The sequence below is a fragment of the Lolium perenne genome, chromosome 5 (genome assembly GCF_019359855.2).
Source record: "Lolium perenne isolate Kyuss_39 chromosome 5, Kyuss_2.0, whole genome shotgun sequence".
Taxonomy (NCBI): domain Eukaryota; kingdom Viridiplantae; phylum Streptophyta; class Magnoliopsida; order Poales; family Poaceae; genus Lolium; species Lolium perenne.
Window position 1 is genome coordinate 85,525,070 of NC_067248.2, and position 12,792 is coordinate 85,537,861.

The 12,792-nt window shown below is 39.5% G+C and overlaps 1 protein-coding gene across 1 annotated transcript; it reads right to left on the reverse strand.

The window, feature by feature from the left end:
* Positions 1-1,542: 1,542 nt before the first annotated feature.
* Positions 1,543-12,576, reverse strand: LOC127300725 (proline--tRNA ligase, cytoplasmic). The gene is made up of 12 exons (XM_071819921.1): positions 12,315-12,576; positions 12,152-12,237; positions 11,462-11,554; positions 10,610-10,726; positions 8,960-9,147; positions 8,220-8,286; positions 6,526-6,648; positions 6,250-6,402; positions 4,388-4,672; positions 3,393-3,611; positions 1,957-2,050; positions 1,543-1,821 (listed from the first exon to the last, which is right to left on the reverse strand). Exons 1-12 carry the CDS (start codon positions 12,397-12,399, stop codon positions 1,757-1,759), a joined length of 1,575 nt encoding a protein of 524 aa, XP_071676022.1. The 5' UTR covers positions 12,400-12,576; the 3' UTR covers positions 1,543-1,756.
* Between the last annotated feature and the right edge of the window lie 216 nt (positions 12,577-12,792).

Sequence of the window (12,792 nt, forward strand, 5' to 3'; positions counted from 1 at the left end):
TTTTGTATTTGTATCACATATATAATAAAGAATGCGAAGGGCGGGCCTGGTGCAGCGGTAGAGCCTCACCGCCTGTGACCGAAAGGTCCTAGGTTCGAGTCGTGATCTCCTCACATTGCACTTCGTGAGGGTAAGGTTTGCCACTAACACCTTCTCGAGACCCCGCACAATGCGGGAGCTCTCAGCACTAGGTACGTCCTTTGTATAATAAAGGCGAACGCTACGCGTCGGGTGGCGGATCTGGGGCCAAAAATCGGTCGTCCTCCGCGCCGTTCGATGGCGATCCAACGGGCAGAATCAATCGCATTAGGAAGTTTACATTATAGCCCCCGGTTTCTGGAGAATCAACCCGCAGTACTATATTTCTCAGATAATAGTTTAAATGCAGTTTTACATTTGCCACCCTCCTTTTTCTGGAAACCAACCCGCGGTACCTCCCTACTGTGAAGAGTATTACAACAAAAATCATCTCTCCGCGTACAAAAAAATATATACTATTACAACAAAAAGTCGCAATATTTTTTAAAGTAATGTCACAATAAAGTGGCTAAACCAACAAATTGTTTTTGTTGGAGATCAATTTACAACAAAAGTAGCCATTATTATTAACAAAAACCGGAGACTATTACAACAAAATTCCATATGTTTGCAAAAAAAACATTAATTTGTTACATATTGAATTACAACAAAAGTCACCAACTTTTTTTACAAAAAGTCACAAACGATTACAATAAAAAATCAATATGTTTGCAAAAATGATGCAAAGTGGTCAAGCGATATTTAATTTACTATAGATTGAATTACAACAAAAATCACCTACTATTTTATCCAAAGTCACATATGGTTACAACAACAAAATCACTTTATTAGCATCAACAAAAAAATAAGAAAATATTGTCTCTTTACAACAATTGTTAACAACAAATCCTACAAAAATTATGGATTGTTTACAACAAATAGTTCATCATCTCACTCATGTATTTTGCAGTAAAACCATTGTTGGGCCGAAAAAAGCAGGCCCATTAAGCCGATGCGGGAGCGAGGCCGGACGACCGATCGCTGGCCGGATCGGAAGCATTTTCCTATAATAAAGGATGCCTACCTGGCGAGGTACGCCAGGATGACCATACTATTTGCCCACGTTTTCAGTCGTCCGTTTGGCACAGCTCCTTTCAAGGTGTGTTGGTCGTCAACATCCTTTTGGCACGGCTCCTTTCAGGGTTGGCTTTCATCGTCTACGTTAAGTGCGTGTCCTCCCTTTCAGGGTTGGCTGCTCCTCTCATAGTCTCTACCGGCAGTGAAAGGCTGTCAGTGCTCTTTTGAGTTTGAGCATGTTTGGCTTGGCCCAATGGCCTTAGCATTGTTGTATGGTTTTGCCTTAGTTTCAAAAAGAGTTGAGCAAAGCGCAAAACAGCTATTCGGCTCAAATTGGTAAAACTGTTAAAATTCAAAGAAAAATTAAATTTTACACCTTTTTTCCTGTATGTGCTTGCAAAGTTTGGTCAAAGAACAAAAGGCAACGAACATGAGATATAATCAGAAAAAAAAAAAAGTTACTTCAATCAATGCATCGAATTGTCACAACAGATTTTGACACAAACAATTGGATTCATATTGCAATACAGGTATACGGAAAAATATGGATGATGCAACCTGCGATAACAGTACTGCAAAACCATGGAAGATCAGGTACACGACAAACGGCTTCGCCAGGACAAATGTATGAAGAAAACAGTAATATGCCAGGTTACGGAGATCAATAGCTGCGACCCCAGAACGACCACTTTGTAGCAGCCTTTCCAGAAGCAAAGCACACGGTTCCTGCATTTTTTTTGTGCAGAACATCATGCAGTGCAGCGAAAGAGAATGCCAAATGTATAGAACCCTCGGTTGAAGTGTAGCGAAAGAGAAACCCCAAATGTAATTGAAGTACGGTTAGTTGTCTTGATAGCTTACCGGAAGGAAGGTCTGGCTGATCAAATGGAGTACACAATGTTTTTGCAGCTCCAAGTTCGCCTTTTGTACGAGCTTTCACGTCCTTCTCAACTTCCTGTAGAAGGGAACAAATTGTATGATAAACATGAAACACCGTTTTTTAGCGAAGGAGTTTGGAACACCTAGCACACAGGATCATTGAGTGGTTCATTAAGCCAAGTACAGCAATGTTGAATATGTCTGCTGAATGCTAGTCCTCCACTCAAAGATGTCACCCTATAATTAAAATTTATTCATAAATACTTTTATGATTTGAAAACAACATTTCACTCATATAACCCTCTGAACACCGTTTACAAATTATCCTAGAGCAACAAGTGACCAAAGTCACCAAACAAAGGAGACTGATCTGGTCTGATGTGTGTCTACCAGAGATGTCTATTAATTGTGCAAAGTAACTATAACTTCGATTTTCTCACATGCTATTAAAAATTACAGGAACCAATAAATGGGGCGCTACCTTTGTGGAAACATGATAGGGAGTTTTTCTCTATCATATCCACCCATTTCTTTACTCTTCCATTCCATGCTTCAGAAATTTTGTTTTATTTGCAGAGAGTGCTTTAGAATATGAATGTTTATCATTAGTTAATCGAATGGCTACGATACAGAGTTAAGTTATACAATTCTCAGAAACAATTATCCACATTTTTACAGGAGAGTGATCCGGTCTAATGTGTGCCAACCAGAGATGTCGAATTGTGCAAAGTAACTATAACTTCGATTTTCCCTCACTTACAAGAACCAATAAATGGGGCGCTACCTTTGTGGAAACATGATACGGAGTTTTTCTCTATCATAATCCACCTGTTTCTTTACTTCCATTCCATGCTTCAGAAATTTTGTTTTATTTGCAGAGTGCTTTAGAATATGAATGTTTATCATTAGTTAATCGAATGGCTATGATGCAGAGTTAAGTTAAACAAGTCTCAGAAACAATTATCCACATTTGTGCACATCCCATCACTCCTACCAGTTCTGCAATATATGGAGCTTTTCTCTATCAAAATCCACCTGTTTCTCTACCAGTTTTGCAATATTGGAAACATTGACAGGGAGCCTTTTCTCTATCATAATGCACCTGTTTTCTCTACCAGTTTTGCAATATTGGAAACATGATAGGGAGCTTTTCTCTATGAAGGTTTATCATTAGTTAATCAAATGGCTATGATACAGAATTAAGTTATACAAGTCTCAGAAACAATTATCCACATTTGTGCACATCCCATCACTCCTACCAGTTTTGCAATATAGTGGAGTATATAGAATATGCAGTAGAAACAAACATGTGTGGTGCCATAGCCATTGCTTACTGTTCACTCCAAGTTACTTGTGACTGAAAAGTATCAAGGGTGGAATGTGGTAAAGGAAAAATGTAGGTTAGTACCATCACATACCTCTTCATCACACCATGGAGCCAGGATTAACTTTTTGTCATTGAGAGCTGCTGTGAATTCATCCCAAGTGCTGATGGGTGCAATGCAAGCATCCCTCTTTTGTTTCGCTGTTTCAAACAAGTTTACTTGAATCACATTCAGCAACAGTCTAACCTGCTCTACCAAGTCGGTCGAAGGAATATCAACCTTTGTACCATTGTCTCGCCGGACAATGCGCACCTGAAAATACATAAAATTATACTTCATTTATCTGCAATATGGAAGTTCAGCAAATGATAGATAAACTAGACTACAAGGTCATTGTTACTACTCCGTAGAAATCTAAAAGGATCCCTGGAGTAACTAATTCCTGGAATCATGCAACAGTACCTCTGACTAGTTATAAACATCCACTAACTACTTGCTTTCACCATACAAATGAACAGTGACAGCCTGATAAGTCCAATCTCCAATGTATGATAATTTTAATCGGGTTTCTCTAGGAATGAACACATCTTAGGATTCGGGAACAAGTTAAAGAAGACAAATATCCAGCATCTTTAAGCCAATAGGAAGAAAAAAGGGAGCCTATTATCCCTCTCAAAGAAAAGGAGCAACATGTCCGCTAATAAGGCTACAAGTATTTGTATGATGGATATGAAAGGCAGCAACACTAACTATTGTGAATATTCCTAGAGTGCAAAATGAAAACAGGAGTAGTTTCCGCACACTATCTGCATGCATGGCTTTTGAGTCGCGACTCAAAAGTGACTCGCCTGAGGCTGCGACTCATGTATAGTCGACCAAAAAAGCTGTATAGTCGCCATAAGTCGTTGTATAGTCGCGAGTCGCCGTGATTTTTGGAAAACGACTCGGCGACTATGCAGCGACTATTCAGCGACTATACAGCGACTCAAAAACCATGTCTGCATGATAAAAAAGTAAATGATACAAGTACTTTCAATCACTAGCGGAATAATCCATAAACTGAATGCTGAAAAGTGACATGTTAGTACCTGCTTGTTTGCCAGATCTTTTGGACCTATCTCAATTCTCAACGGGACACCTTTCATTTCCCATTGAGAATATTTCCAGCCTGGAGAATAGTTTTCACGAGCATCCAAGTCTGCTCGAATCCCTGCTTGGTTCAAGGTGTAAACGGCCGACTCGCATGCTCCTTTAATAGCTGTTGTGTCAGCATCTTTAAATGGCACAGGAATTATGATGACCTGGACAGGTGCCACCTTGGGTGGTAGCACTAAGCCCTTGTCATCACCATGTGTCATTACCATGACCCCAATCTGTGAGAAGAGCAAAAAATGCTAGATATTAGAAATACAAAAATAACTAGAAAAGACATTCAGCAACTGAAAATCCCACACACAAAAAATAACTAGAAACTATTCAGTAAAGGAAAACGTGTGATGTAACAAAAAACTTACAACACATGGCAATTGCCAAGCCTTTGGTCTGGCAATAAAAGCTAGCTCCGATGTACTAACTACTAACTATGTACTCCCTCCGTTCCAACAAATAAGGCCTATAAATTTAATCAAAAGTCAAAGCCTACTAAATTTGACCCATATAGAAAAAATATGAACATTTATGATACCGTAAAATATATTATGAAAATATATTTATTTTCATAATATATTTGTTTCATGTTGTAGATGTTTATATTTCCTATTTGGTCAAACTTAGTAAGCTTTGACTTTTGACTAAATGTATAAGCCTTATTCATCAGAACGGAGGTAGTACAAAACAAAACATAACACCAATCATTATGATTTGCATTACAAAAATGGGGTTATGAAATGTTTCGAGTTAGGCCAACTCTAGAAGAGAATGGACTTTTGTAGCTCGAGCTACATGTAGGCCATTTTTTGAACATATGAAAATTTCATTTCAAATATGATAAAAAATCGAAAAAAATACTGTGATGTAGATAATATTGTAATCTTCAAGTGTGTAAATTTTCAGATTGAAATATGTTGCGTTTTGGGCTCGGCAAAAATAACAAAACTTGATTTCAGCATTGGTGAACAGTAATGAACAGTACACTACAATCTAGATTTTGTCATTTTGTGAGACTTTGTTACTTTTACTGAGGGCAATATATGATGTATTTCAATCTGAAAATTTAGACGTTGATAGATTTCAACATTCCCTACGTCTACATATTTTTTTCAAAATTTTCTGAAACTTTGAAATCAAAAGTTTTAAAGTTTGAAAAAAGAAAAACAAGGTTTTCCACTCTAGAAGTGCTATTACATAGAATTAGAGAACTGTCAAAATCAGGTCAATTGCAATACAATATAACCATTGCTGGAGTAGGACCCATTGTACTGGTTATCGCCTTATTTCGCCTAATTAGTTAGGCAAGTTGATTTCTAGTATAGTAAATTGCAGAGCTGCTACTGCCTTATTCTTGTTCATACAAAAATCTAGGTATCTCGTCCGGAAAAATACATACAGATGCATACAAGCATTCCCTTCCAACTTACCATTGTGCGAAAGCCTCGACAAAGTTATCATACTTCCTTGCAAAAAGCATTTAATCTTGGAAACCAACTACTCCCTCCCTTCATCCCAAAAAGGATGTCGCGGATTTGGGTAAATTTGGATGTATCGCGATTTAGTGTATAGATACATCCAAATTTAGACAAATTTGCGGCACCCCTTTTGGGACGAGGGAGTATTATAAATACCGTGAATCCATTCTGGCAGCATTTGTTAATATAACGTCAAACTTAAAAGGTTATCATTACAGTTACGTCATCCAGCAAGATGTCTAAGCAGTAACTACAATATGAGTTAAAATGTGAAAGTGACACTGAGGAGTCCAAAGCTCCGACAAAATCAGAAATGTAAGAATTACCGAGCGGGTCGTGTATGCCCAAGAGTTCTGCCACACCATGGACCTTTCACCCTTTTCATTCTCAAAAGTGATATCGAACATCTTTGCAAAGTTTTGACCAAGGCAATGCGAAGTTGCACCCTGTATACCACGGCCAGTGTTTGGGATGAAAGCCTGAAGAAAAGGAAACAATAGACTTTAATTTTGCAGCAAATGAAAATACAGAAATCACTTGTATTCTTACCAGGACATCTTTGAGAAAGCTACTACATGCAGCAAATAGTTTCAAATCAATACCTCAACACTGGTAGTATAAAGTCCACCAGCAAACTTTTCCATCTCACTTTTCCTCCCTTTGGACACTGGAACAGCTAAAAATTCTTCATATATTCTCCGGTAGAGTTCCAGTATTTGGAGGACCTGATGACATTGCCATAAACGACTGATCAACCCTTGATGTTTTAACATGTAAAACATAAAATTATTTTATCAAACATAGCATAGAACAAATACCACAGTACTGCATTTATTTAGGTGTTCCTCTGATACATAATGACTGATTCAATAGTTTTGGGGCAGGCAGAACAATAAATTAAATACATGGTGAAACTCCTATATCCAGACATCATAGTGAGGTTATGTGTGTGTAGCATTCTGCTATTTGTGCAAGAGGTTAAAATGTTGATCCATGGCACAAGATTCATAGCTTACAACTTGATAATGAATAAAACAAACCAAAAGGTACTAATTCACAATAGAACCACCAAAGCAATTCAATATGACAAGTTCACAACAGAACCAAATTAAAATACTGAGATAAGTGGTTACTGCATTTTTTTCCTGAATGTGTCATTCTAGAATTCAAAGTTTGTTTATAGAATCCAGGGATAACCTTTAGGGCTTCCAGCTTACCGAAAATCCACGGCGGAGCAGGGCCGAACATCCTAAATCCGCAAAAGCTAGATTCGAGAAGATACCCCAATTTGCTATACAAAACGCGGACGACCACCACTTCAGGAAATTCATGGGGCACCAAATCACGGAGCAGCCCAAAATTACAATCTTATGCCACCACGAAGTGAAGAAAACGCTTTGATCCGTTCTATTTCCCCTGCTCCCATCCGGCTCCCTCGCTCACCTGCTCTTGTTCTCCTTGTTAGTCCATGACCACACCCACATCCCCCGACCTGGAGCAGCGCTCTGCATCCCTGCCTCGAGGGCTCCCCTCCTCCAGAAATATTGCCGCCGCCGGCATTCAAGACCTGCTTGGCATCTCCTGAGCTAAGAACCTGGACGCTGGGGAGGGCCTTTCCCAGCACCAATCCGATGCCAGCTCTATCCCTGCCAAGCCGCGACCCCGATACCGCCTCCATCCTTTTCCCCATCCGCAGCTCCGGCCTGACTCCAACCTAATCCACGTGTGCATCGAGCTTAACGGCTGATGTGCCTCGAGCTCGCCGGCGGATGCGCCTCGAGCTTGCCGGCGGAGGCGAGGCAGGTCTTCCAGTCGCTCTCCTCTCCTGGCGGTGGAGGGTACCGGGCTAGTGGCTGTTGACGGGAGGATTTGGGGTGGGTGCCCTTGGGGAATCGATTAGGGGCTCGGGGAAGATGACTAGTACAGAAAAGGAAGTTACAAAAAGAGTGGAGCTGCACTTTATGGGCTCAACTCGACCGCTTCTGAACCTGCTTAGAAGCAGGCCAGCCCAGCAGAAACGTGTAGTGGTGCCTCTCAGCTCCGAACCAGACGCTGGAGTGGACTTTGGAAGCTGGATTGAAGGAGTATTGTCAATCTGGAGGATTGCCGAACACGCCCTTAGACCAGGTTCTGTTTATGTACCCCTCCATTTGATCATTTTACCATCTATACACATTTGGTCATTTTCAATATTTATATACTCATCCATTTGGCCATTTCCAAAAGTAACACTCACCTTCTAAAACTAACTAGTTTAGTACATATAGGGTAGCGCAGTCTTTTTTGGAAGTAATACCTCTTCATCTGCTTCCTCTTTATTCGCAAAAACTGTATGCCCTTCTTGCCAGAGAAATTCACGGCTCCTGAGAACAATTGCAGACACTGTCAAATAAAATTTCAGCATTTGCAGAGTTTTCAATCTGTACAGCTGATGAAAATTTATGGGGGAGAAAGGTCAAGCTGATACAGCCATCATGATGCAGAGCTTTGCAGAAGCAAGATGCATGAAATTCAGAAAATAAAATGTGATATGATCAAATTTTGAATTAATGAGCATCAAATTGCTACAACGTAAGAAATGAACAACAGAAACTCCAAGAAAAGAATGAATAGCAAGAATGATTGGTGTTATTGATACCATACACAAATACAGCGTTGGAATTGCAGTAGCCAGAATGACATATTTAGTGAAGAGTCCGAAGTTGCAAAACCTCCTTTCCAATCTTCTTTTGGTTCTTTTGTTTTAAATGCTCTAGCAATGTTGACATCAAATTTTTTGACAGAAATATTTCATGATTTTGATGGGAAAGATAATTGTGGTGTTTTTCACTCTTGGAATACTTGAAAAGCTTAATACTTAACAGCCATCTTGCCATTGTACTTATTTCCTTCATACAAATGAATATACTGATTTGGCAGATATACTATCAAGCATGCGATTAGGCACTATCGCACTATAAAGACAATGATGGTGGATTCATGCAGGCATTATAAGAAACAAGGCAGACTCAGAGAAGTGCCTAAACAATGAGCTACCTTATGAAAGGAGTTGGATTGCTAAACTCCCATCTAACAACATTGCACCACTGATTACACTTCAAAGGTAAGTCTCGGTGGCTTCTTATCCATTTAGAGAAGTATGGATACATGACAGTCTCGCTTGTTGGTCTGATAGCAATAGGAGCTTCCAAGTCAGATTTTCCTGACTTAGTAACCCATGCAACCTGAAGACAAGTGAAAAGGTTAGTATGTTCAGAAACAATACAATAAATAGATAAAGTAAATACGGCACAAGATTATTAGGACCAAAGCACAGAGAAACTTAATTAAAATAATATTTTAGAAAATCTGCATCATGAGGGCTATAACCTCTCAGAAATGGTGATAACACGCCAGCTGACAACAATCGTGACACACAATTATACAATTTTATTGGTTAGACTACAACCTTGCGTCAAAAGGCAGTTGCCAACACCAACAAACCAAATGGTTGACACGGAACTAGTTCAATGTCCAGATAGGTTGACAAAGCATATGGTTAATTCCATTTATTTATTTTCTTCAAGGATATGGTATCATTCAGTAAGAGTTGCTTGAATTGAATTTATAACTACGCAATACCAGCCTTTCACCCTTCCCTAAGTACAATGGCTCAATAAATCATAAGGATTTAGGGGCATAGAAGTTTTTCTCCATAAATCATAAGGATTCAGGGACACAGAGAAACTTAATTAAAATAATATTCGAAAATTAGCATCATAAGGGGCTAGAACCTCTCAGAAATGGTGATAACACGCCAGCTGACAACGATCATGACACACAATTATACAATTTTATTGGTTAGACTATAACCTTGCATCAAAAGGCAGTTACCAACACCAACAACCAAATGGTTGACACAAAACTAGTTAGATGTCCAGATAGGTTGACAAAGCATATGGTTCATTCCATTTATGTTTTTCTCTTCGATGAGATAGTATCATTCAGTAAGAGTTGCTTGAATTGAATTTATAACTATGCAATACCAGCCTTTCGCCCTTCCCTAAGTACAGTGGCTCCATAAATCATAAGGATTCAGGGGCATAAAAGTTTTTTTCATGCAGATTAAGTACGGAATTTTCACAAATGATTAGAGTTATTCAAATTATATTACATCAAATAGGGAAATACTCCAAATTATTCCTAAATGTTTGACTCTCTGCTATCTCATCAATTCATACATAAACCATTCGACAGGTCTAATACAACTCCCAAGAATCAAGAATTGCTAAGGTCAAAGAAAACAATGATTTGTTTGCTTCATAACACCTTGACAAATTTTGCCATATTTGTGGGAACTGTAATCATGTTTCTTTTTCTTTCAACTTTCCAACAGTTATTGCAGGTAGTTGGACAGGTTAAGTACTACCTCCGTCTCGGTTTACAGGCCTACGCGTATCTCTAGGTTGTCAATTTAAGCAATGTAACACAAGATATATACTGCACATATATCATTAGAAAGTTCAGATGTTGTACTTTCTAATGGTATAATTTTTATAGTATAAAATTTACATTATTAGTCAAATTAACGATATTGGGAGATGCGTAGGCCCTGTAAACCGGGACGGAGGGAGTAGCAGGCTAAACCAATATATTAACTTACAAAATACTGGAGCGGCCTGAAAAGAAATGGAAGAAAAGGCACACCTCAGGTGCAAAGCCCTCAATATGATCTTTCTCCTTCTGCAGAACATTTTCAGTAACAAATAAAGGGAAATAATATGGTTTCAGCTTCAACTTTTTTATTTCTGCATCAAAAAATTCCTGCACCAAATCAAATAGCTGTTACTTAAACGGGACAGGGAAAATATAATAATGTCAATGTTACTTGGTAATTAAAATAAAAAGTACCACTATGGGTTCACAATGTTTAAAACAAGACAAGGGTTGGTGGGCCAATTACCCACTGAACTTAGTGTCAAGTTTAAAGTTCAGAACTTCGGTATAAAACCTATTTGAACTCATCCCTCAACCCTTTGACCAAACCAGGGTAGAAGCAGGGAAGAGGGGAACTTGATATGCCAACCCTAGGTTCACAGAAAAAATTTCATCCATGTGTACTACTACACATCGGGGAAAAAACCACCCTGGTTTTGTCAAAGGGGAAGGGGATAAATTAAAATGTTTTTGAGGCTGAGAGTTGTGTTCTAACATGTTTTACATTTAAGGTTCAACTTCCAGCTCAGCACTAAAGTTCAGGGTGTGGATGGGTTGCTGGAGGGGGATATCTGTCAATAGAAGAAGCTGCCCGTCGCAAAAACAGAAACACATTAATGAAGGAAAAGTAACTTACATGTATAAAACTGAAAAGGGGCATTAATGATCGGACCATGCATTCATAACTTACTATACCAGTTGCTCTCATTTACATTAGTACAGAGCTCACAGGAAAGATATAGGACTCACTATTTAATTGTAAAGAAGGGAAATACTAACAAACAGTAAAATACATATTGGTTAGTTAAATATCAGATTGGGTATGGTATTGAGAAAAATTACTTTCAGCAATTCCCATATTTCCATCGCCCAAGGCCTCAAGATATAACAACCAGATATGTCATAGTACTCAATCATTTCGCTGTTAACAACAACCTGGATCAACAAAAACAAAGCTTCAAATAAGCACCTGGCAGGAACAGAATTAAGTTGAAGTTTGAAGGAATCTAATCATCCATCTAGCACACAGCATATCGTTTGTTTTTGTTTCTACAAAAATGCAAAAAAGTTGCATAGTAAAGATTGAGTAACAAGAGCACAGGTGACTATCAAATACTGAAAGTTTGCTACTTTTTCCTTCCATAACAACTGACCTAACAATTTAAAATGCAGCAGCTAACAACAAAGTCAATAATTCTTATTATAGTATAAGAACTATTAACAAACTTTAAGCTGCTCACAGGACAGAACTTCTGCCCAAGCCATCACACGAAAACTTGCCCGGGGCAGAAACTATGAGCGCCTAAATAATCGTTTCCACATCGTATCATCCATGCGCACAGGGGCGGACCCAATCAAAAATCTGAATTTCAGTAGTATTTGTTAATATTTGAGGCAAAAAAAAAGAAATTGAATTCTGCAAGATTTAGGCAAGGAATACCCCCACTCATTAGTTTCTCTGGGTCCGCGCGCAGAATCACTGGTAAACCTCACAAATACGGCAATACAAATAAGAGATGCACCAAAACGCACCTCGGAGTACCACTCCCCAAAGTTATCGTCCTTCTTGTAAGCCATCCCCAGTTTGGTCTCCTTCTTCACCTCCTTCTTCTTCTTCCCTGAACGCAAAGGTCGAAGATCAAAACTCAAATCTAGCACAGCCAACAGCGTTAGAAGAAGATGGAAAACAACGTACCTCCGCCTCCGGCACCGCCTGCGCCCTTGTTGGTCGACATGGCTGGATCCCGAACTGCCGTGCAGCACGAGGAGGTGAAACACATAAATCTCAAACCAAAATAACCTCGGCAAAACCATAAAGAGAAGGTAGAGCGGGATCTGGGGCTTGCTTGCCTTGCTCTTACCTGCCGGGATCCGGGAAAACGCCGGGAGCTTTGGGTCCGATGCGGGATTGCAAGCGACGCGCTAGGGTTTAAGTGGAGGCGGCGGCGGCGGTGGCTGAAAAAGGATATATGGGGTAGACTAGGCAGAGTAGGGCGACAGGAGGAGTAGGCCGCAAGGAGCCAATTGGACAGCACGGCGGATGCTCGCAAGGGCATCTCCAAAGGGAGACCCAAATCAGACAATTTTTGTGTCCGATTTTGCGTATTCGCGTCAGGGCATCTCCAACGTGCGATGCAAATGGACGCGCTGGGCCCCGTTTTGGGCCGTTTGGT